The sequence below is a fragment of the Thunnus maccoyii genome, chromosome 2 (assembly GCF_910596095.1).
Source record: "Thunnus maccoyii chromosome 2, fThuMac1.1, whole genome shotgun sequence".
Classification (NCBI taxonomy): Eukaryota; Metazoa; Chordata; class Actinopteri; order Scombriformes; family Scombridae; genus Thunnus; species Thunnus maccoyii.
Genome location: NC_056534.1, coordinates 12,948,905 through 12,973,706, shown reverse-complemented (window position 1 = coordinate 12,973,706; position 24,802 = coordinate 12,948,905). Strand labels below are relative to the sequence as shown.

The window sequence follows — 24,802 nt, the reverse complement described above, 5'->3', positions numbered from 1 at the left end:
AGAAAATGTTTGTGTAGCCACAGTTAAGAGTGACTGGATAAAAAGTCAAAACGATGATGATGATGATGATGATGATGATGATGTACAACATATTAAAGAATACATAAAAGTTAAACTGTTGAGAAGATAAAAACCTACATCAAACTCACACGTTTCCATCTGAGTAATACTCACAATAACTTATATATGTTCTTCTTTCATGCAAAACTGTAAACACAAAACCCAAAATGAATGAGAAGGTATGAGTAAGGCATTATAATGGTCAAGCTACTTCAGGTTGTCCAACCCGAACCACATTACGTCACACTCAGTGAGTGGAGTCACATGATCAGTGCAGAAGCAGGAGTTAATGAACGGTTAATGAAACTTTGTTCAAACATTGATTCTGGGACTGATGTGTTACAGACAGTAGTGTTTAGCTCGTAGCGTAAAATATTTAGCTTGTACTGTAGTAGAACAGATTATTATTCTAGTCTTTGTGCTGAGTATGGATGTGCAAAGTCATAAACACACTTATTTCTTAAGTCCATGCTACACATATTGAAAAAAAGTGTATACATGTGTACAGTTAATGTCCCAGTAAAATGGAAAATACATTTTCCCAGTTTTAATCCTGTGTCCTTGTGTTAATTGTTCATTTATCTCGTTATATGCCAAATACATGTCAAAAAATCAGTATCAGAGTGTTTTTACATCAAAATCCCTCTTTTCTCCTCCTGTAAAACAGTTTCAAATATTTGATGAATCATCCTGCACTCAGGGGTGTTTACAAAATTAAACTCTGGGCGAGTAGCCACAGCTGTTATATAAAACCACACTTCACCGTTTGCGGGTCATAGTAGCTAACAGAGCAATATGGAGAGAGATAAGAGAGAGAGATGTGTGTTTGGATATCAGTGGGCTAAAACTTTGTTTTCATTTCCAAAACAATGTGTCTAATTCATTCATCTCTCCCTCTTCCTCCTCCTGATCTAACAACAAGTGAGGGAGGTGTGTGTTGAGCCAACAGTCCTCTGTAGCTATGTTTCTCTCTGCAGCTTCTTATTGCACTTAACTCTGTAAGCTCCATGCACTTTTTTGCAGTCCAATCAAATGCAAAGGGTTTGATTTAAATCTCTCTTGTAATCTGTACACCGCTCAAACATTCCATTTAACTGGGATATACATCACAGCATAGAAGCTGAAGACGCTGTAACTTCCGTTTCACTGGGACTTTAAGATGCATGTACTGTACTTGATGTGCATGTGACGTTAGTCCAGTTTTATGTTCAGTATCCATGAAGTTCCGAGGAGATTTGAGGGTTAGGGTTCCAGAATTTTCCAGACTGTGCAGGATGTCATTCAAGGTTCTAGAATGTTCTCTGTCCAATCACTGGTAGTGATGGTGGGGGTTCCGGAATATAGGTCATCATAGAGTGGTTGGCTGTCCTCTACCTGCAAACACATGACAGTGTGTTTAAAGTCTGTACAATGGTCTCCTGTCATAGCTTATTATATGGTTGTTTGATGGCCGTATCCACAGCCACACAACTGAAGGTCTAAGGTTTCACACACACACACACACACACTCACATCATTACCACGTATTCAGTTACTTTCATTTGCAGTCACTTAGATTACATAAGACACAATCAGAGTTTGTTTAGAATGTGTTTATTAGCACATTTGACACTACACGTTTTTCTAAATGAAGCATGTACATCTATTTTACATTGTTTTGTCATATTACTATTTTGTTTAATTAAGTTATATTCATTTACATGTCTTTCTCTCCTGACTGCTGAGTTCTTCCTGGTCTGACAAAAGATGTGGCTTAGGGTGGAGCCTGGTTATATGCAGAGACCCAAGCCACGTACCAGACCAAGATCTCTGACAGCAAGGGGGGGGTTGGGGTTTCTTTGTGGCGTGTTTCAGTTATTGTCTTCCCCTGTGTCTGTTTATTGGTTTGATCAGCCAGTATATATGTTTCCCTCATGTCTCATCCTGTTATATCTGTTAGTTGAGTCAACATCTCGTTTTTTTAGCCTTAGTTTTCAGCCGACTTATGTTTTAAGGGACTTCATTTTAAGGGCCTAATAACTTAGTTAATTCAGTTACTGACCATTTATTTGCATTTTGTTGAATCTTTTTTGGCAGTTCCTTGGTAGAGGGGGTATGACGCCATTGACATCAATACATCAATAGCTGTGCAGGATAACTTGTACTGTATGCATGATGATGATGACCACTTTATACTCCTCTCCACACTTTCAAATGTGGTGGTCGACAAATCACATGGCCATGTTCTTTTTAGGTAAACAAATATGTTTGATGGGGTGTTCACACCTATATGCATGTCAGTCTCGGTTTGTCTTTGCATGTGTGTGTACGTGTTCTCACCCCGAGACGCAATATAGCAGTCGTGACAACTCAGCAGTCCATTACGAATCCTCACATCAGTCCCTGCTGTGGCGTCACCCAGCTGCCCCTCACACACTCCACACTGAGGAGAGAAATACGGTTAAAAACTAATATCATACACAGACAGGATAGTTTTAGACAAGCTATCAAATGGTTACTAAATATGAGGCTTGCCTTTCACTCCTATAAGTTCAGTCATTTCTTTTTTATGTTGGCACAATACCTTGGAGTTCATTTAGATTTAGTACAGATGCTATACTTACATTTACATCATCCAAACCTTTATAGAGAAGCCAAATATGTTAGTGCTGCCAACTGTAGATAACTAGTAGCACTGTCTTTAAGACTGTGTGTGTGTGTGTGTGTGTGTGTGTGTGTGTGTGTGTGTGTGTGTTTGTGTACTAGAATAACACAGTACCTTGAAACACTGCATGTGGAAAAACAGTCCCAGTGTGTCGATGATCATGGCAGCTCCTTTTCCCAGAGGTTGAGAACAACCAGTACATAGTCTCTTTCCACTGACACACCTACATGACACACACACACACACACACACACACACACACGCACACACACACACACACACACACACCAGTGTTAATGACATTTTTAATGAATTTAATGAATTCTAATTCATTACAGTTAAACTCTCTCATTATTCCCTAAATCAGTGAGTTTTTTTTCATTTGTAGTCATGTGTATGTGTGGATGTGTCATTACCTGCTTGGCGAAGGAGGCTGAGGTGATGATGAGGAGGACTGCTGGTTGTCAATGACAGTGTCATGGGAACCAGACCTGTGGGCACATACCAAGAAACATAATTAAGACCAATCCCAAGAAACATAATTAAGACCAATCCAAAACATCTGCTCAAAGAAATAATTATCTAATTTCTAATTTTCTGTGAATACAGACGTTAATTATTTATTCAAAATTCTGTTAGGGTGAAAAAGTAAAATGTGTATTTTTCAAGGCTATGGAAAAGAATAAAAATGCTGCTTAGCGAATGAACATTTTTCACCATGAAAGGGTGGCTCAGGACATATTTTTGTCACCTCTATCTATCCAGCCAGCAAATTATTGTCATGACACAAAACACATGCGGTACATCCAACAATTCATTAAAATCTTGGCATTTAGTTCAATAAAAATCACATTTGAGACTCATTTTTTTGATAGAAAAGCAAATTCAAATACATTTAACATGCAGCAGCATGTGGTGAGCTTAAAAAGACACACATGTACGGCAGACACACACTAAACATCCTGTAAATACCTTTTAACAATATTTGCGTGGATCAGCTGAGGGTTGCGGTCCAGAGAGGACGTCTTCCACAGTTCCTGTTTCTTTGAAGGCTCACCATCACAAGCAGAATCTATAAGAATACATCATAAAAAATCATCATTACAGAAACTCTGAGTTGACACCTGCTACATACAGTATCAGTGTGTATTTCTACTTGAATCTCACCCTGGAAGAAATGCAGCTTGGAAGCATGCTGATCCTCGTTCCCTGTGGAGATTCTTTGGCCGTTTTGCTGCAGTGGAACGTTTTTGCCCTCTATCTCGTTTTTTTCTGGAGCTGATGAAGTCATCCCTGTCTGGCCCGGCTGCTGGATGAACAAGCCGGAGGGATTGAGGGGTGTTACAGTCTCCTCTAGAATCTTTCTCTCCTGTAAGATGTACAGACAAAACAAAGAAACAACACATAAGACACACAAAAGCAGGAAGTGACGTGTTTTGTTTTCAGTGTACAAAGGAAAAAGATAGGTAGCAACATTTAGACCATCACAGTCTTGTGAGGCAAATATAGAAAATGAATGAAAATAGAAAATGAACAAAAAGCAAGCGATAACTTCAGCCTGCTCCCGTGCTATTGATGGCTTCCGGGAAATTTTTGGGTCCCCTCTTGTATATAAATATACAGAAACATGATTCAAAAAACACCCATATCTCAAAACAATCTACTATGTATAAAAAAACACATAACTTAAATATATAGCGAATACAGGATATATGATACACATTTTTAAAAATGTACAGTGAGATAAATTTTCTAGTACTATATGACAAGTATCTGTGTATAGCCTGAGTTAGGGAGACATCTCATCTAAAGGCTTGACATTTAATTGTGTTCATTCATGTTTTAAAATAAGGTTTTATGTCAAATCGTCATTTAAACCACAATGTTCAGTTTGTATATCCAAAAAGGTTCCTTTCGGAGTAGATTTTTCTCCAAATCACATCTCCTAGGACATTTATGAACTTGAGTTATGAACATGAGTGTGGCTGCAGGAGATCACACCATGTATATATTTTATTATATATATTATATATGTCTATATTTTATTTTTAGCGAGTCAGTCTGTGAGAGTTTGTACCTCTTCATTGTGTTTTCGCTCCTCTTCCTCCACCTCTAGCTGTGCTTTCTCCCACTCCTTCTTCAGCTTCTCCTGTTCTCTCTGGTATTGCTCCTGCAGAGGCACAAGGTATGTGTTAAATACTTAAACACATACACTTACACGTATAGGCACACACATCCATCACTTCTGTGTTCTGGTTAACATTCATGGAGCCTTACATGCACACACACCATTCCACCAGTGTACCTGTAGGAGGCGCTCCTGCTCTTGTTGCCACCTTTCCAGGCGAGTACGCTCTTCATTAGGGTCCCAGACCCAGTGATTAACACGTTTAGCCAAGTTCAACATGGGGGTCTCAATCTACCCAGACCCGACCAACAATCACACACATGTATACGGACCAAAAGGACAGAAAGAGAGGAAAGGTGAGAGGACAAGTCTGACTACAGTGACTACAGCTACAGGAGACGAAGGGTCAGGACAGGGTTAAATTTAAGAATGAAGGAGAAACAGAAATAACAAGCTGGAGCTGGTTGGAAATACTCACAGTCACATTGCTCTCCTCGAGTCCCTCTGTAAATTAGGAAGAGACAAAAATTTACAACTGCTAAAACAATATCTGCAGGGAAAATTAATGCTATAAACAATACTTCTGTATTATTTACAGAAGTCAAAGTTCTACTTCTGTAAATACTTGATTGAAAATAGTACATCGAGGACAAAGCAGTTTTACCTGTGACAGTGGGGGAATATTCCTGCATGCTGCAGGGTGATGCAACTGGTTGAGCCTTTTTTTCCTCTGCTGGTTTTCCGAATGATCCCATGGTACCATTGACCTGAAAGTTAAACATTCAGATAAATGAACTGGAAACAAAGTGGGTCTACATTTATTCTGTCTCTATTTATCCATTTACTAAAATATTTCATGCTGTTTTTGAATGTTGTGCAAATCACATCATACTTTAATTACTGCTGACCAATTTTTCAAAAGCATACCAAAGGACTTCTGATTTTTCCTGCCTTGCAGGCAGTCGCTGGTTTCAGTTCATGTAAATGCAATATCAAAATCAACATGAAGAGAACTGAAACTTGCTTTATATAGACAATCTATCACAGTGAACAACTGAGGATAGTTTCAGGTCCTGCTCATATTCTGCACTGTGAATTTCAACCTCTACCTTCTGGCAAAAGATATACAGTCCTGATGTAGATCGAACCACTGCTAACATGCTTTTGTACCAAGATGTGTTGGTATTTTAAAATTAGGGAGTTAAAAGATGCAGCTGGTTTAGTGTCTGATTGTGTGTAGTACTGAATGTATGTGTGTAACTATATATTTTATTTTTAATTGTGTTTTGTGATGTTTTATGTGTCTGAAATGCATATTGCAGTTATTTATCTTTTTGGAAGAGGAGCGCCGACTCAAACATAAATTTTCCCACAGGGATATTTCTTTTTTTTCATTCTCTCGCCTTTCTGTTTGTGTTAGCACTTTGTAGATGTGAACGGAGATGAAACAATGATTTCTGTGGGAGGAAACTCCGCTGTGTAGATATATTGAACTGCTTCCAGGAAGAGTCAGCTGCTGAGTTGGAAGAAGTTATTAAAGGCAAAAAGCAACATGGACATGGACATTTCTTGAAAATAATATTGTGATATTCACAATATTATTTTCAAGTAATGTCCATGTTGCGTATTGTTTGTCTCCTTGGTTTAAGTAATTTTCCATCAACAGAGCTCATGACTCTCATGGATCAGCACCTGACCTCTTATGTTTCAGATGTCACAGCTTCCTGTAAACACTCAAATGCACCAGCACAAGAAAATTATCAGCACATTCCACATTTTCACTTGAATCTCCATGTAGCAATAAGACAACTTTGACTAAAAGTAAATACTCAACAATCTAAAAACTATGGTATGCTTTTAAAATTACCAGCATTAATTAATATAATGTGGAAGTTGTAGTAAATTGGCAAACACAAGCATCCTTTAACATGTCACTTGTGTGTTACCTGTCCATTGCTTTGGACATCCAGGGGATGCGGCTCCACGTGAGTCTGCGTGAGTTCTGTCACAATAGTTGTTGTGGTGACACAGTTTCTGCCACCAAGCAGAGAGCTGATGGCAGAGCCAGAAGACGAGGTTAGTTTCTCCGTCTGTGGAGGAGGCGACTGCTCCGCCGTCTCTTGACTGGCTGCCGTCTCCTCGGAAGGAACTTCTGTTTCCGTCTGTTTGGAGGTAACATCTTTGTTCTCCTCTGACGAGTGCAGAGGGGAGGCAGGTGGAGTGGAAACAGATAAATCCTCTGTAGCCTCTCCGTTCACTCGCACCAACCCGTCCATCTGAGTGGGACACACACATAGAGGTCAGGATTAAAGCGATAGTTAGATCTTGGAAATTATACTACAGTGTTTTTCTTACTTAACGACAGTCACACAAACACATGAATGCAATGTCTATGTGTCTGTGTGCAGCTTGAGGAGCACAACCAAGGTTTAAGGGATCAGTTGCAGCCACTGTTGAACCACATCTTCTCCAACCACTTTAATTTATTATTGTATTTTTTTGCCTAGCATTACATTTTTCTTAACAATTGTCTTCAAAAATACATAAAAATCTTACCACCTGCAATATTGTTTGGAACTACTTTTTAAAGGTCCAAGGTGGAGTGAGCATGGTCTGCCACGAGTATCAATCAAAAAAGAAGTATAGTGCATATTTGTATTCATTGAACATGTAAAGTAGAGCAAAAGCTAATATTATTTGTATGTCAATAGAGAAATGATCAACCCTAACCCTAACCCATTAATATGTGAATTACATGTTAGTAAGATGAGACATCCTCCTTTGGAGAAGTTAAAAGATTCATTCCCCTTTTTGAGGGAAGTTGATTCTTGATCCTGCTCACACAGCTCAGCTAGGCTCACCATACAACACAGCTACAAACTGCATACAGAGAACTAAAGAAAGGTATCCATGACTTTATGTGACTCTGATTAAGAAGTAAAACTTCCTAAAAGCTAAACGACCCCTTTAATGAGAGCATGAGGTCAGGAAATGAGAAGGAATGGGGAAGTGTCAGACGATGCTGACAGGATCTGTTTCGATATCAAGCCCTCACCTTGACAGGTTTCTGTCCAGACTGTGAAGTCTTGGGCTGGCAGTAGGGTTTGGCCGCCAGCAGGGGAACAGGTCTGGAGGACACAGATGGAGGGGAGGGGAGTGTGTGTACAGGCGGTGTGGTGTGCATCTGCACTTGTGCAATCTGAGGCGGAGTGTGTTTGGTTTGAGGCTGTGCATCTACTGTCATCGGTTGTTCGTGTGTGCTTGGAGACTCAATTGGTTGGGTTTGAGGTTCACGAAGTTCTTGGGATTGAGGTGGCATGTTTTCTGAGTGTGTGACAGAGGGGAGGGGGCTTTTAGGTGTGGAGGAGCTGGAAGAAACAGCATCTGAAGTCTCTTGTTGAGCAGTTTTATCTATCTGAAGTATTTTAGAGGGGACAGGGCTTTTAGGTGTGGAGGAGCTGGAAGAAACAACATCTGAAGTCTCTTGTTGAGCAGTTTTATCTATCTGAAGTATTTTAGAAGGGACAGAGGGGAGGGGGCTTTTAGGTGTGGAGGAGCTGGAAGAAACAGCATCTGAAGTCTCTTGTTGAGCAGTTTTATCTATCTCCATGTCTTCAGGTTTTGTGTGCTTCTGGTCCGTCGTAACAGTTGATTCTGGTTTATGCAGAGGGTCCAATGTCTCAGAGTCATGAACAGGTTTGTGCTCTTTGTCCACCTGATTTGGGTCTGGTTTGGGTTTTGCGGTGGATCTGGGGAGTTTTAGACTGTCCAGTGTTGCGTCGCTGATGGTGAAGCGGAGAGCGTAACGCTGTAAAACCATGGCTGCCTCCTCTGGAGTCGCTGCATTCCTGTAGGCTTCACACAACTCTACCTCTCTGCGCTCCCTGGAGTAATTAGGGAAACACAAATTGTTTAACTGTACGTTACATTTGTAAAATATAACAAGGATACGGGAACAGCGCAAAGTCAAGAGGTTGTGATATGTAGCACAACAAGCTAGCTAGATGATATATCAGGCTTTGGATACACATACAATACTTGTAAGTAGGATCAATTATCTGCAAGAGATTTGTTGACAATAAGATAAATAATTTGACAAGCAATGAAGAACCCAGTTTGTCTTAGAATACATATTTTCAGAGCCATGTTTAGTGCTAAAAGGACTTCTCTTAATATCAGCCTCCCGTCCTTACTTTTCCTCCACGATCTCTTTGTAGGTCTTAATGCTTTTCCTCTTGTTGCAGTCACTTCCTTCCTCCTTCATCCTCTTCTCAATCCTCTTCCTCTCTTCCTCTTTTTTGATCAGCTCTTGTGACGCACTGCGGCGGCGATTCTTCCAGCGAACCAATTCCTGTAACAGGTACACATTGTCAAATAATGGCAGCATTTATTCAGGATAATACTGTTTTTTTAAATATGCTTCTGCATTTTAACTCATTATTTCCAGAATTTATATAGCGAACTACACTCACTGGCCACTTTATTAGGTATACCTTGCTAGTACTGGGTTGGACCCCCTTTTGCCTTCAGAACTGCCTTAATTCTTTGACACATAGATTCAACAAGGTGCTGGAAACATTCCTCAGAGATTTTGGTGCATATTGACATGATAGCATCACGCAGTTGCTGCAGATTTGTCGGCTGCACATCTATGATGCCAATCTCCCGTTTCACCACATTCCAAAGGTGCTCTAGTGGACTGAGATCTGGTGACTGTTGAGGCCATTTGAGTACAGTGAACTCATTGTCATGTTTGAGATGATTTGAGCTTTGTGACATGGCGCATTATCCTGCCAGAAGTAGCAATTAGAAGATGGGTACACTGTGGTCATAAAGGGATGGACATGTTCAGCAACAATACTCTGGTAGGCCGTAGCACTTAAACAATGCTTACTTGGTACTAAGGGGTCCAAAGTGTGCCAAGAAAACATTGCCCATACCATTACATCACCACCACCAGCCTGAACCATTGATATAAGGCAGGATGGATCCATGCTTTCATGTTGTTTATGCCAAATTCTGACGCTACCATCTGAATGTCGCAGCAGAAATTGTCAGACCCGACAACGTTTTTCCAATCTTCTATTGTCCAATTTTGGGGAGCCCTGTCGAATATTACACTCAGTTATCTGTTCTTAGCTGACAGGAGTGGCACCCAGCGTGGTCTTCTGTTGCTATAGCCCAACTGCTTCAAGGTTTGATGTGTTGTGTGTTCAGAGATGCTCTTCTACACACATCAGTTGTAACAAGTGGTTATTTGATTTACTGTTGCCTTTCTATCAGCTTGAACCAGTCTAGCCATTTTCCTCTGACCTTTGCCATCAACAAGGCATTTTTGCCCAGAGAACTGCCACTCACTAGATATTTTCTCTTTTTTGGACAATTCTCTGTAAACACTAGAGATGGTTGTGCACAAAAATCCCAGTAGATAAGCAGTTTCTGAAATACTCAGACCAGCCCGTCTGGCACCAACAACCAAGCCACGTTCAAAGTCACTTAAATTACCTTTCTTCCCCTTTCTGATGCTTGGTTTGAACTTCAGCAGATCATCTTGACTATGTCTATATGCCTAAATGCATTGAGTTGCTACCACAAGATTGGCTGGTTAGATATTTGCGTTAACGAGCAGTTGAACAGGTGTACCTAATAAAGTTGCCAGTGTCACTCTGTTTCATATCATAAGTCTCTTACGTTTTGCCACTGATCTTCATCATCCTGGAAGTTGCTGTACTGTTCCTGCATGCGCTCATAACGTGATTGGCTCAGTTGCGGCAAGTGCCCCACCTCGTCGTCGTTAAGCATGTCACTCATACTCACGCTCCTAAACAGGAAATAGAAAGAGAGTAAACATGTGTAAAGCACTGAATCACGTGACTCAGCGTGTTAACTTTGTCCCATTCGACTCTGGAAAACAGCAAATATTTACATTAGTCATTGAACAAGCAGCTGAACGAACATTCAACATTCAACTTAACAAAGTGTATTAGTTGAGATGTCTATATATCTATATCCAAAATAACAAGCAAACAATAATAGCATTAAATAAGAAGTAAAACTAAAATGTAAAAGATGACAATAAAAAGTTGGATGTTAGTAATGGGTTGCAGCTTGGCAATGCACAGCAATGAGCCTGAGGTTAGCGTGTAGTATATTAATATATTTTGGGATTTTACTCTTCAAATTGAGTGTGCACAGTGTGTTTATATTGTTATCATGCAGGAGTTCATCCAGATCCCCATCGATAAACTTACTCAGTGTCCTCAGACATAAAAGCAACTCGTCGGCTCATCCTAAAACAACAACAGAATAAAGTGAACAAAAGGAAAGAGCGAGTGAGGCAATGTGTAGCAGGAGTGCTAATGTCACACTTCACATCTCAAGAGGGGAGACATCGATTTAACATTTGCCATCATTGCAGCACAAGTAGAGAGTAATTGTTTGGTTCTTGCTCACTTCCATTTTCTTACAGATCTTACAAAAGTAAACAAGTGCGTAAATGCAGACTGGCACTGCTAACATCGAATTTATCAAATCTGAAAATGGAGGTGAAGACACATGCATTACGAGGTCAACAGGCATCTCACATCATTGGAGGCAGATCTTCGTCCTCCAGCCAGAAGGGTTTCTTGCGTGGTTGCTCATTTACATCCCCCTTTCTCTCTTCCACCTTTTCCTCAACTCTCTCCTCCACAATCCTCTTTTCCAATTCTGCCTTCTCTTTACAAGTCGGGGCAGTAGCAGGACTGGGCGGAGGGGTGATTGTTTTAGAAGAGAGAGGTTCAGTCACATCTGTGACAGAGGTGTTTGGGATTGTCATCTCTCCCTTTTGCTTTCCATCCTCCTCCTCCTCCTCCTCCTGCCTCTCTCTCAGCCCTGCACTCATCCTGCGTGGGGCTTTGGAGGGCGAGGCCTGAGATTCTGCTGCCACGGTAACAATGCTGCCAAAACAACGATCCAGTGACAAAACCAAGATTACTGGGGAAAATCCAAACGGCATCACAGTGAGCAAAACACTGCAGCTGATTTGCTCTCTATTAGCTGAAACCTTTAACCATGTTGCATCTCTGAACACACCCCAGTCAGTGATGTAATGAAACAATGATGATGAAATCAGGGGTCATCAGCCATGTTGATGCGTCTTTTTGTTATGTAGTGCAAGAGTGAGAAAACCCATTTAAATAGAGTACAGGCAGCACATGAGGCAGCAGGCATGACACTGAATTCCCATCAGCTGATGAGCACAAAGCAGAAAATACTGTAGATGTCGTGGTAACCCTTTTATAGTGGGTATCAGCTGAATAATTATTAAAATTACTGAAAAAAACTATAAATTGGTAAATATAAGGAAAATTTTACATACAATTATAAACATGTTACTGTCAACTTATGCAACTATTATTGCAACCAAACTTTAATTCCACCTTTAGAAGTTTAAATGTTGGCAGAAACAGTGCAGTAACTTTCCTATTGAAAAGCCTTATTAAATACATGTGGATACAAGTCTGCATTGTACACCTGCTATTTTGTATACTTCCTGCACAAGCCATCAGTTTAAGTCGGCATAAGTGGTATGAGCTGATTTGTGTGCTGAATTAAAATAGAGTGGAAACCTCGCCCAACACAAACAAACCAGCAATGTGCCGGTTTGGTTTTGGAGCACACCTGAAGGCAAAACACCTGCTCTGAGATCACTGAGTGGGAAGTGGAAAGAATATGCTAAATGGGCCCAGATTACAAAAAAAAAAACATATTTTCACTCTTACCTGTAATGGGATCTAGCCATGCAGATACTTTCAGTTTTATCCGCTGAGGTTCTGAGATTTCTGCTTCTTAATTTGTCGAGCTCACAGCAAATGACATTTAAGAAATTCAACAGCAACACCTTCTCAAGAAACAGTGTCCCACAGACCTCGTGGTAAAGAAAAATGAATTTCTACTGAAGAGAAAAGTCTCTGTATAAACTGTTGACAATACGTTCTGTGGATTATTCAGAGTAACGAGGCTACTAAAGATGCTGCTGTTGATTTTTGTAAATGTAAATTTTCAATGCTGTGACCACCACAAACCTGAGCAAATTAAACCAAAACTAGAGTAGCTGAGTGGCTAGATACTACTAAAGGTATGCAAGAAAATACTTTTCTGTAATTTCAGTTAAAAGTTTCAGCCCTTAAAGTGTAGCGCATCAGTGTGATTCAGCAGTGATTTACACTTGACATACATTGATAACAGTCAACTGGTCCAATCAAAGTCATACCAAACAAAGCCAAGGTTAGAACTCACCAACAGAACAAAAGTCAAGATTAATCCAAACCAAAGCAAAAACTACAGTCATATAATACAGGCATGAGCTGAGCCATGTGAGCAATTTGGACCACAACAGCAAATCAAAGTCCACCAGTCCTTTGAAATACAAATAGCATAAATAAACCACATCAGTCATCCAGCTGGAGGGACTGAAACATGCTGGCATGAAACCATAACAACAGGATCATCTCTAAATCATCTACAGAGACACATTGCTGTTAGCAAGGCAGGCCATATCACTTGCAAACATGATTAAATCTTCGTCTTCTTTACCAGTAAAATGAAGCTATGTTAGATGCACGATCTCGTCATCGAACGCAGGTCATACCTTTCACTTGCCATCTTTTCTGGGAGTTTAGGTTTGTTGTGTAGTTGCTTCATGCCAGACACTGGGGCAATGTTATATTTGACTGATCCTGGTACTGGCAGGAACTGGCTGAAGCACTGATTTGTTCTGGCTGCACCCTTTTTCTGAGATGATCCCATCCTTCGAGCCATCATATCATCCTTCTGTACGTCAGGCACAGGCTCATTTTCATCATCATCATCATCGTATTCATGTTCACTGTGAGAGGTGGATCGGATCACCTCCGTTACAGGATGCGGTTGAGGTGTTTCCATAGGATCCCGCGGTTGGTGTTGCTCCACTCTATGAGAGAAACTCCTATAATTGAAATAACTAAACATCAAGCTGGAGAATCTTTGTAAGGATGCACATCACACCAAGGTTGTTAGTGGCCTCTGCACACTGTTAGAAACTGTTCCACACAAAACTCAGCCCACCTGACATTCAGTTTCTTGCTCCTGTCTGTCTGTACTTCCTTTTTGTTCCTCGGAGCAGCATCAGTGGTGACCACCCCTTGTGTGCAGCGTTTGGAGGCAGGCACAGGCAGAAAGCGGTTGCAAGTCGCTGTACTGGTGCTTTGTTTATGGAAAACTCCTGTCCTCCTCGCCATCATGTCGTCTTTCTGAAGATCTGGGATCCTCTCCTCTTCTTCCTCATCCTCCTCCTCTGCTCTCATTTCATACTGAGCCAGACGTGCATCCAGTTCAGCAGGAGAGGGAGTGGCATCGGGGGTCCACGGTGGGAGGTCAGCAGATTTTGGGGCAGTTTGACTGAGATTATCTCCTTCTACCTGGCTGTGAGAGCATCATAAAAAGCTCTAACTGCAGCAACGAGAAATGGATAATGCCTGGCTAACTCTATACACAAACATCCAAAAATACAATATATAAATAAAATTAAATGCACACAGAAACATGCAGAGAAGCAGGCCAGAGGTGATCACAAGAAGTAAAGAATACAGATTGCAAAAGTATTTTTAGTGAGATCAGAAAATTTCATACAATTCAAAGGAATATTTCAGCAACAAACAGCCGGAGGTTGGAAAAGAAAACATGCAAAACTAATGCAAATCTGCAAACAGCCCTCAAAGCTCAGATGAGGTTTTGACCTGACTGGGACACTTTGACCACAACAGTCATGTGAAAACCTCCATCTATGAAGTGCAGCGCTTTAGGTCTGACCCAAAGATCTTTCAAAAAGATATCAGAAGATTGTGTGTTATCTCAGCAAACTTAATAGAAATGCATGGTCTGTGCTTTTTCTTCTGCTTATCAGAGCAAGACTGATAAATTGGCAGAGGCAAAATAAATCGGCTGATATTGGCTTATCGCATATGTATTAGTGCTGTTGTATATGTGTATACGTAACAAGAAAATCACAGAGTTTGTGTACCACAGTCCTGAGAATTTTATTTTTCAACTATAAAATGTCCCGCTCAGTACATATGTGTCACAATTCCTTAAAAAATACAGTATATTTAAGGGATCCTTATAAAATAAAAGTTTTGTGTTTATGTAAAAAATGACTACTGGTCAATATATCCTTATTTATGTTTTTAAAAACTCTTAAGTATCAATATCAGCTGTAAAAATCAATTGTAGGTCAGGCTATATGTGTTATCATAGTAGGATATACATGCATGCATCCTTGTTTGTGTGTGTGTACCTTTGTTTCTTATTAAAACTACAAGCAAATCAGTACAATGCAGAGGGTGCATCCAAACTACCTAATTTACTAATTCAAATAGGCCTGCATGTAAAACATGTTCCAAAATGCAAGCAGTTTAATTAAACCATTTAATGAGTAGTGGAATAGAAAACTATTCTAACTATTCCTCAGTACACTTCATACTAATGCAAGCGACTTTGTATTCGAGTCAACGCTGTCTCGTATTTGGCCTCGTCCATACCTGCGTTCCCGCTCTGAAAGCTGGGAGCCCAGGCCAATGGTAGGCATGGCTACAGTTGCCTTGGAAAGGAGTCGTCTTAGCAACTCCGTCTCCTCCCCTTCACTTGACGTGACTGTATCTATTGGCTGCCCGATCTCAGTCACACCCCCAAAGGTCACAACTTTGCTTTGACCTCGTCCAGCCTTTGCTGATCCGCTGAAAGGACTTCCATAATTTTTCTCCAGACAAGCCTGACACACAGGGGCCGGACTAGCCTCACTGTAGATACAATCTCACACATGAAGAACACACACACACAGTAACAAACAAACACACACACACACCAACAACAACAGCACACAAAAAAAGCAGGAGGGGAAAGAAACAGGGTGGAAAAGAAATCATGAGCAACTACAGACAGAGGATCAGATTGTGAAGACAAAGGAAGGATGAGGTGGAACTGATGAATCAGACAGGAAGTGTGGATGGACAGAGGGGGTCAAAGCATGGGGTTATGTACTTAAATCAATTCAACACACATGTACATTCACACGTACACACACAAGCTTTTTTTTATCTACTCTAGGTAGCAACATTTCCCTGGTAACTGCTGCTGCTCTGGGAACACAAAAAACTCTTTATCCTATCTAATGACATCAGCACAGAGAAGGAAAACAAAGCCTTAGCGGCGCTCACAGCCAACAGTCGCCTCTTTTCTTTCTTTGGTCACACACACAGAGTCTCACACATACCGGCCAATTCCCTAATCTGTTTCAATGCCTGTCAAAGAAGACTGAAGAGGACTGAAGTGCAGAATAATGAGGAGAATAAACAAGCAGATGAGAACATAGGGAGCGACAGAGAAAAGAAGGGAAACTTAGTCTATGGAGGTTTAAAGCTGCTTACAAAACAAGATACAACAGACTTAAGACAGAAAAGAGTTGAGAAAATATTGACAAGATGGAGATTATTTTTTGAGGTTTTTAAAATATTTCTGATCATGTTTAGAGTAGTAAACTTTATTTACTTTGATGGCTGTAACAAACAACATTTTCATTATGGTTAAATCCATAGAAAAATTTAACAAATTATTTCAACAGTTAATTGATAATAAAAGGTGTTTCTTACAAATTATTAAACTGATTAAATGAGTAATCATTTCAGCAATATTACTCATGACCTGTGCTCTAGATAATTGATTATTCACTTGGACTTTTTAAACATTTTTTTTTAATCATTTTAACAATTGCACCCCTTTTGAGGCACAAAGCCCAATTTAAGTAATTGCACTTGAACCATTTTGTCCAAACTTTTGATTTGGTCTCTTCAGAAAAGTAACTCTTTGGAATTTAAAATCAATTAGACAGAATTGGTCTGAGTCATATTGCAATAAATTTACAGAAGCACAAACATTGTTAAAATGTTTTCTCACCTCTTTATTCACCACCTATATTTTTATTTTACTCTTTTGGCTTGTATGTACTTCTGTTACAAAATAAACAACAGTTGTTGCAAAGATACTGAGATTTTTAGATGGTTTTTATAGAGGTTTGTTGGTTCAGCTGGATGTAATCCAAAATAAATCTTGTACTGCAATAGAGGACCACAATGGAAATAAGCCCTCGGGCTTTTTTGTGTATTTTAATCCTCAACAATTTAAAAAAATCTTATATGGAGACTGTCTGTGTGATCAGTCTGTCATGTATGTTTTAAATTTTGTCAAATAAATCAATCTATCTATCTATCTATCTATCTATCTATCTATCTATCTATCTATCTATCTATCTATCTATCTATCTATCTAAAGTACCAAACCACCGACGTATGCCAGCGCTGTTTGATCAGGGACTTCACAAACATATCTAGAGAGCCATCTGGGTTGTATTTTCATATGAAAGTTTGCTTGGTTTCATTTTTGCAGATTAATGACCCTCATCTGCCTGTAATAAAGACTAAATAAAACTAGAAGCACAAACACACAAACACACAAACACACACACACTATCTCTTTGAAGCACACATTCATCTACATTCCACACACTTGATATACAGCAGCATTTTAGTGCTTTGTACAGCATGTGTGTAAAACAGAGAGTGTGTGTTGGGCACCTGGGTTCAGTCATCTTGAGTCTCTCCCACTTCTCCATATCTGCCTGGCTCATGGCGGCAGGAGCAAAGCTCATTGGTCCATCCCTGTGAGGGATTGGCCTACTCTGAGCCCGCCTACGAGCCAGGTCATCCTTCTGCTTATTAGGTATCGCCTTAACCCTTCCCTCTTCTCCCTCTTCCTCCTTGTCCTCCTCTTCCTCCTCATGGCGAGGGGTGGACTTTAGGAAGGGGTTGTCTCTGCGCGTAATGATGTCAGGGACAGCTTGATTCTCACTGTCCAATCACAGAGCCAGTACAGTGACATTACACCGCACACGTTACAAAGTGAAACAAACACATCAAACCACAAGTGACCACAACACCCAAGGAAAGAAAGAGCAGGAAAATAGGAAAGAATATTTAGCGGCAGGTTAGAGGAAATTGAAGAAAAACTGCAAATTCACACACACACACACACACGTCTAACCTGATCTCCTTCTCCTGCAGTGTTTGCTGTGAGGCTCGTCTAATGCCCTCCCAGCGTTCTCGGTCTTTGTTGCTGCATACAGGCGGAGGGATAAACTGATGCACCTTGGGAGCGACGGGGCCGCGGGGAGCTCGTCTGGACGCCAGGTCATCTCTACGAACATCCGGAACTTTCTGCACCTCTGCCTGATCCTCCCCGTCAGAGGAGGAATCCCACGCAGATTTCTGAGAGTTCAAAAAGTCATTATCGCGGCGAAGGATGATGTTCGGGGAAGGCGACCTCACTTTCTGTTCCTCCGTTGTGGGAGGGCTGAAGTTGGAGACGGGAAGGTGTGGCAAAGTCATTTCAGAGATGCTTAAAAATCCATCGTGCCAGAGGTAGTGACGTGCAAAGATCGGACTTGACATGCGCCCACGATGATCATCGATTAGTTGCAGCGAAAAGTAAAACTTATCTTTGTGTGTTAGAAAATTCACATCCACTGAAACCTCTATTTCAAAATGAACAACTGTCAAGATTTAAATCAACCTCTCCTAATTCTTCAAACACCAAACATGAGCAAGCAGTTAGTCAGATCCGTATGCCAACACACAAAACTCACAGCTACACAAAGCTAAAAGTGAAATCACACCACCAGCGTGATCGAGGCACACCAGAACACTATTTACCATCACAACTATTCGTTAGTGAACACGACCAAAACTGTCCAATCGCAGTGGCAGCAGCTCTTATGCTCGTTCCTCTCTGACCTGCTGTAGCGAGCGGCAGCAGGCAGAAGTTTAATCCCTGCCTTCTCCAACTTCTGCAGCCTCCTCTGCTCCAAAATGTCCTGGGCCACCTTCTCCTCTTCTTGGTTTAGTTTTTCGCCATTGTTCTCAGGTGCCCAGGTGACAGTCTTTGCGGTTTTGAAGTGCAGTCTTTTGCCCTCAACCTGCTCTGGAGTAGCTTGAGGTTGACTGAGGAATGGTGTGTGATGGCAGGGAGAGATTAGGGATAACGGAAATGTGTGTCTTGTGTGATTTACTTCAATCTGCTCAGTGTTTGTATTTGACATCGCAGCACTTACGTTCAATGAAAAATCATTATGAATACTGAATAATTTATTGTACTCATGTGTTGGTCATTACCTCCGCTGCTCTCCTTCCTCCGTATGTGGTTTTCGTCGCTGAGTGGGGATGTAGGAGCTGACATTGGTTCGGTTGGGAAGAAACTGGTTAAAGGGAATGGAGCTTCTTGATTCACTGCTGGCAGTCCGTCTGGCCAACATGTCATCCTTTCGCACATCTGGCTTCCTGCTGGGGGCGTCGGCCTCTGAGTCGCTGCCTCGCCCTGGGCAACAAAGAGCGATAGAGCATAAAAGGTAAAAGAGTCAGGAAGGTTAGAAAGCATGTCAGGACTGTGAGCAACTATTCTTAATTGGTCCTTGCATAATAACCTCTGCATATGCTAAACAGTTGTCAAGGCATATGGCTCAATGTTGTTTTTTATTACCAAAAGTCCATTAACAACTTCAGGTTTCATGTCAGTAGATGCACAGATTGTCATGATTGTGCCTGAATTTGGAAATGGGATGTGCCTATTCATATTCTCAATACTTGAAAGCATTTTAGCCATTTATTGCGACATGACTTAATTAATTTAGCTTTGTTTTTGCTCAGTGGCCATTAAAATTTCCATTTTATTAAAACCATGGTCTACTTTCTCGTAATTTTGGCTATCATTCCTACCACTGACAATAACATTTTACTCACAAATTGCTGACATCAGGGAACAAGGCAACCTTACTAAAAAGAAGTCCGATATTCAGTAAATATAAGCACTTAGATAGACAGACAGATTCCAAACAAACTCCCAGGTTAGCAAAACCTATTTGTAAGGTAAAACAAAGGTGAACAGTAAGATCACTACATAAATTGTCCGTTGTAAACATCCACCACAGTTTACAGGCTGTTTTACTATGCAAAGAGGTATTACTAGTAGCATTTTGAGTGTGCTCACTTTCAGTTTTACTTCAAAATAAAGTAGTTTAGATAATCTAGCTAAACTGTCAACTTGTTTACGATTTGTATGGTCACCTGACTGCTCCCAAATCCCAGCAAAACTACAAAAATCAAGGAGAATTATGATTTAAATATTACGGCAACACAGAGTACAGTATAGTATGTAGCAAGTCAGTCAGACACATTGATCACTTCTTTTCTTCCTAACCTTTTTATGCATAAATCTATTAAGTATCCTGCAAACAGACAGACAGAATATGATAAACTATAAATCTTTTTCAACTCTGCTGGTAGGAAATGTAAATGTTTCTCAGAGGGACAGCACACTTTCTCTGTGACCTGTAGGGAATGTAGGGAATGAGTTTATTCCCGGCTCTGGAATAGTGTTTTTCTTGTCACCTTTCTGCAGACACATTACACTGTCAACATAAAAGACACAAACAGGATGCCTGTGATGCCCCACTTCAAACACACACACACAGACATGACAGGCAGGATGTTGACCTCAGTCTGTATTTCCCAGGTCCAAATATCAAGTGATTGCTACTGAGACCAACAGCTGCTGCATCTGGGACACACACACACACACACAAACACACACACAGACAGGCTGAGACGTTCAGCTGTTGTCCACAGGCGGCCTGCCTGGCCATAACATACCAAGGTTAAAACCCTAACATGCAAGAGATCAGCAGACTATTTATGGAGAAGTGGTTTTGTATTGCTGCCTTAAAGGAATCATTTGACATTTTGGAAAAAATGCTGATTTGCTTTCTTTCAGAGAGTTAGATGAGAAGATCGATACCACTTTCATGTCTGCCTGTTAGGTGTGAGGCTGTATAGCCAGGAGGCAATTCGCTTAACTTAACATAAGGACTGGAAGCAGGGGGGGAACAGCTGGCCTTGCTCTCTCTACAGTTCTCCAAAGTTGAAAGACATTTATCAGAACAAACCATCACTGTTTCCTCGATTCACGACATCAGGGGAGGGACTGTGCTGTGAGCGAGAGCCAAAGGAGTCCAGACTGTCAAAAACAAAATAAAACATATTACAATTTCACATTGTAGCAGCTAAATTCATGCATGGGACATTTACATTTTTTTCCCCAGTTTTTTTTAAATTAAATGTTATAATCAGCCTAAAAACAGTTTTAGTATGTATGACTGTGATTATGAAGAACCAATATTGAAATTAGATGTTTTTAATCTAAAAAACATCAAAAGTTAAATTCTCATGAGTGATCTGAAGTTCCTATAGTGTGTGTGTCCACATATATGGGGTATGTGTGTGTGAGTGTGTGTGTTGACAGATGTCTCTCACCTGTCCAGGGAGTTGTCTCGAGTGTGTCGTGGTGGAGAGAGAGAATCACTCCTCTCAGAGTCCCAGCAGTCATAGCCGCTGTCTCTCACACCGCGCTTCTGCGCACCGTCCCCTCCTTCCTCACTTTCCTACAAACACACACAAAACACACACAAAATACATGAGCTACAAGGAAAATATGTGATCAAATGCATAAAGTAGGAAATATGCATGAAGAACATCACTTTGGAGCCCTTTTCAGACATGGAATATGTAATGTTGCTGGCTTCATGAAGCTGTTATAGTGACGGCTTTTTGTCATTCAGACATAAGTGACTTTTACGTTAGTGTTCCTTATGGCTTTATTCAGACATGACAGGACATTTACAGAAAGAGACACTAATGCTTGTGTGATATTTGGCACCTGGTGCGCAAGAGGAAGTATCTCTGATGAATTTTTAAACTTATTTTGCTGTTGAGGCCTTAATTAATGACCATTGTGAGTCTCATCACAGCTTCTCTGATTGAATCCACTGACATAGTTACGCATCAGTTTCATTAATTAAACTTACTAGAGAGCTAATTCTGTTGCTTGTTTTAAAAAGTTCAAGAATGCACAATCACTGAGTGACAGAACGTTAAGTTGCTATTTTCATTTAATTCTTATTAGCTCACATGCTGTTTGTAAAGCGTTTTGCTGGATAATCATTTATTCAACAGCTGGCATAAATGAAGCTCTGGTTTAATTATTACTGTGTCTGTTTGATGAGTTTTTTAACCTCTTCTGCTCTAGTTGCCAGGGGAAACGTTTTTATAAACTGATCTGATATGAGAAGATTGATTTCCTCCTCAAAGCCTTAAAATTGTCTCTTTCACAGTGTCTCCTAGTTTATTAAACCGATTTTATGCATAAGAAATGATGACTGAGATGATAAATTTATTTCACTGATGTTAGATGGTGAAAGAAAAGACACGTTTCCACACTATACATATACTCCCCGGCCTTAAGTCTTCACTAGTACTCCCACCTAATAAGATTCCTATCGTGACTGTTACGTGATAGTGACCAGGTTGCTTATTTAGACATAAAACCGACATGTTAAACAGCCATCAGACTAACGTAAGGAGGTGCATGTTTGAAAGGTGCAAAAGACAAAGAGATAGAAAAGTGAGGAACAAGAAGATACCAGGTGTTTGTATCTTGTGTAAAAAAATAAATAACAGTAAAGATGAACTGATTTGAATGGACTTCCAATTGATCCGAAAGATAAAACAATCAGAGTCAAACTTCTTTCTTAACTCATGTCCTGTTTATCCCCTCTATCTCTCCCTGAAATAGGAGTAGGTGTGGTGTAACAAAAACAAAAAATGTGTTTGTCTCCAGCCTAGCGTGTCTCTCCCGCACCCCAACAAAGACAGGAAACTAACAAATCCATCCCCCCACACCTCCTCCGTGCCACTAATCTGTTTTTTCTGTCAGTCCCCCTCTCCCCCTGCATGCTCGGCCCTTCTCACTTTGTTCACTCACCACCTTCATTTGTGCAAGCAGCCCTTCAAACTCCTTGAGGTTGAGAGTCGGGCCGCTGTAGGAGGCGCAGCCGCTGGCGGCCTTTCCCAGCCAGAACACTGTGTTCAGCACCTGAGAAAGAGACGGATAGAGGTGTTTGGTGTGCTTAACACCCTGACGAAGAAGATAATGTGAGAAAAAAAGCAATAAAACTCACATTTTTAAGTTTGCGGTTGCAGTCGGAGTCCCTAATGAGAGAGAGAAGTGTGTTACTGTCATGTGATTCAACATTAAAATGGACATAAACAGGAATAAAAAAAGCCACAAATGCTCATTTACTTGAGGTTGGCTCGTATGGAAGTGTCTTGCAAGTCTCCGGGGTCAAACAGCTGGGAGCCCCTCAGGCCCAACTCCTCACAGCCCCGCAGGAAGACTGACAGGTTGTCCTAGAAGACACAGCAGGGGACCACAGACAGAGTTTATCACTTTGACGAATAGGCTGGTTTGCAGAGATGAATGTCACGCTGGAGAGTATCTTCTTACCAGCCCAGCGATGGGGGTGGGCAGTCTGTTGATCTTCTTAACCAGCCCTGGTTTGATTGCACTCAGCAGTCTGGTTGGAGGAAGGGTGGGGATTTATTCAATGTTAAGGGAGTTTGTGTAAGTTGTTGCTACTTCAGACATCAAAAAGCCTGAAAGGGAGTGATGTTACAAGCTTACTCGCATAACAGGATGCCGTTCTCCAGTGCACTGCGGAAGTCCTTGTCTCCAAAGCTCTTCCCCGTTACAGCCTGGGAGGGAGGACAGGAAGAGACAGATGTAACAGAGGTGGAGTGGAATTAGGTCCGCAACTAACAATTATATATTAATCTGATGATTCATTTTGGATTAACCAATTCATTTGTCTAAAAATGTCAGAGAATATTTAACGAACATCACATGTTCCCAGATCCCAAGTTGATGTCTTCAAATTGCTTGTTTTATCCAACCGACAATTCAAAGTAACGATTATACAGCACATAAAAAACACAGTTTTTCACATTTGAGAGGAGGAACCAGAGAATAATGGCAGCTCCAACTTCAACCAGATTAAATATGTTTCTTTTAAAAATGAATAAGTGCAAATATCACTTTTTTATGTCCTTGTTTCATTTCTAACTCCAGGATCTGACACTTTCAAACTTCACGTTTCCTCAGAAGGATGTGAAATATGTGACAGTACTCATAAAAAAGCAATGCTGAGGGAACGAAATGGAGCAGAGAGGAGGAAGACAGACAATGGAGAGTATTTATGACAGACTCAAGTGACATTGTTTTCAGAATTTCTTGCAAAAGAGATTTTGATTTCAATTATATTTTCCTATACATACTGTAAATATAAAGCTTAACTAACTAATTCTAACCCTGAAGACGATGCTGTGCTCTGTGAAAGCAGTAGCCTCTATTGTTGGTCATGCTGCTTATTAGAACATAGAGAGATTAATATTGCCTAATGCTGAAATGATTAACATTCATTATCAAAACTCAATTAATAATTTAGGTCAGTTATCAAGTAAAAATGCCAAATATTCTCTGGCTTCAGCTCCTTAAATGTGAAAATGTGCTGCTTGTTTCTGTTTTTAACATTGTAAACTGGGTATTTGTAACACAAGGACTTTATAGACGTCACTTTGAGCTCCTGATGGGCATTTGTCATCATTTTTGGACGTTTCATGTTTTGAAGGATTTACTGAGTAATAAAAGAATTGACAGATTAAGAAGCAAAGTTTAAGCTCTAACATGTTCACTGTCATTAATTGGTAATTATTCTATCCAACACTGATGGAGGTTTAATGGATTGTGCTTCACTGTGTCCCTGATGGAGGAACCTGCTGCTGCCCGGTTCACCCTTCCCCCAACATTTTGCTTCAGTAGAAACCAAATTAGAGTGACGCCAGGGCAATGACACACTGCTCTGTGTCCTCATTCCATTTTCCCAAAATGCACCCACACGCACGTCCCTGATTTAGATGCATGCCGTCTTGGCTGGACAGAGTTGCAACGATAACCTT

The 24,802-nt window shown here is 40.6% G+C and overlaps 1 protein-coding gene across 5 annotated transcripts in view; it reads right to left on the bottom strand.

Annotated features, from left to right (window-relative positions):
- Positions 1-965: 965 nt before the first annotated feature.
- LOC121914078 (LIM and calponin homology domains-containing protein 1-like) overlaps positions 966-24,802 on the bottom strand; it is a 30,985-nt gene continuing 7,148 nt past the window's right edge. The window contains exons 2-32 of one of the 5 annotated variants that reach the window (XM_042437107.1): positions 23,472-23,542; positions 23,295-23,364; positions 23,091-23,197; positions 22,969-22,999; positions 22,773-22,883; positions 21,266-21,393; positions 20,899-20,969; positions 19,073-19,274; positions 18,695-18,901; positions 17,946-18,254; positions 17,480-17,752; positions 15,392-15,649; positions 13,920-14,276; positions 13,465-13,800; positions 11,417-11,770; positions 11,084-11,122; positions 10,524-10,653; positions 9,026-9,183; positions 8,437-8,716; positions 7,888-8,337; positions 6,779-7,108; positions 5,497-5,599; positions 5,311-5,336; positions 5,010-5,123; positions 4,782-4,874; positions 3,872-4,073; positions 3,677-3,776; positions 3,121-3,195; positions 2,819-2,927; positions 2,380-2,482; positions 966-1,434 (exon numbers count right to left, since the gene is read on the bottom strand). In XM_042437107.1, the coding sequence (XP_042293041.1) occupies positions 1,409-1,434; positions 2,380-2,482; positions 2,819-2,927; positions 3,121-3,195; positions 3,677-3,776; positions 3,872-4,073; positions 4,782-4,874; positions 5,010-5,123; positions 5,311-5,336; positions 5,497-5,599; positions 6,779-7,108; positions 7,888-8,337; positions 8,437-8,716; positions 9,026-9,183; positions 10,524-10,653; positions 11,084-11,122; positions 11,417-11,770; positions 13,465-13,800; positions 13,920-14,276; positions 15,392-15,649; positions 17,480-17,752; positions 17,946-18,254; positions 18,695-18,901; positions 19,073-19,274; positions 20,899-20,969; positions 21,266-21,393; positions 22,773-22,883; positions 22,969-22,999; positions 23,091-23,197; positions 23,295-23,364; positions 23,472-23,542 (5,223 nt within the window). In that variant the 3' untranslated portion in view covers positions 966-1,408. Of the gene's footprint in view, positions 1,435-2,379; positions 2,483-2,818; positions 2,928-3,120; positions 3,196-3,676; positions 3,777-3,871; positions 4,074-4,781; positions 4,875-5,009; positions 5,124-5,310; positions 5,337-5,496; positions 5,600-6,778; positions 7,109-7,887; positions 8,717-9,025; positions 9,184-10,523; positions 10,654-11,083; positions 11,123-11,416; positions 11,771-13,464; positions 13,801-13,919; positions 14,277-15,391; positions 15,650-17,479; positions 17,753-17,945; positions 18,255-18,694; positions 18,902-19,072; positions 19,275-20,898; positions 20,970-21,265; positions 21,394-22,772; positions 22,884-22,968; positions 23,000-23,090; positions 23,198-23,294; positions 23,365-23,471; positions 23,543-24,802 lie in introns of all 5 variants that reach the window. The other 4 variants (XM_042437118.1, XM_042437088.1, XM_042437097.1 and 1 more) reach the window with 4 other exon arrangements.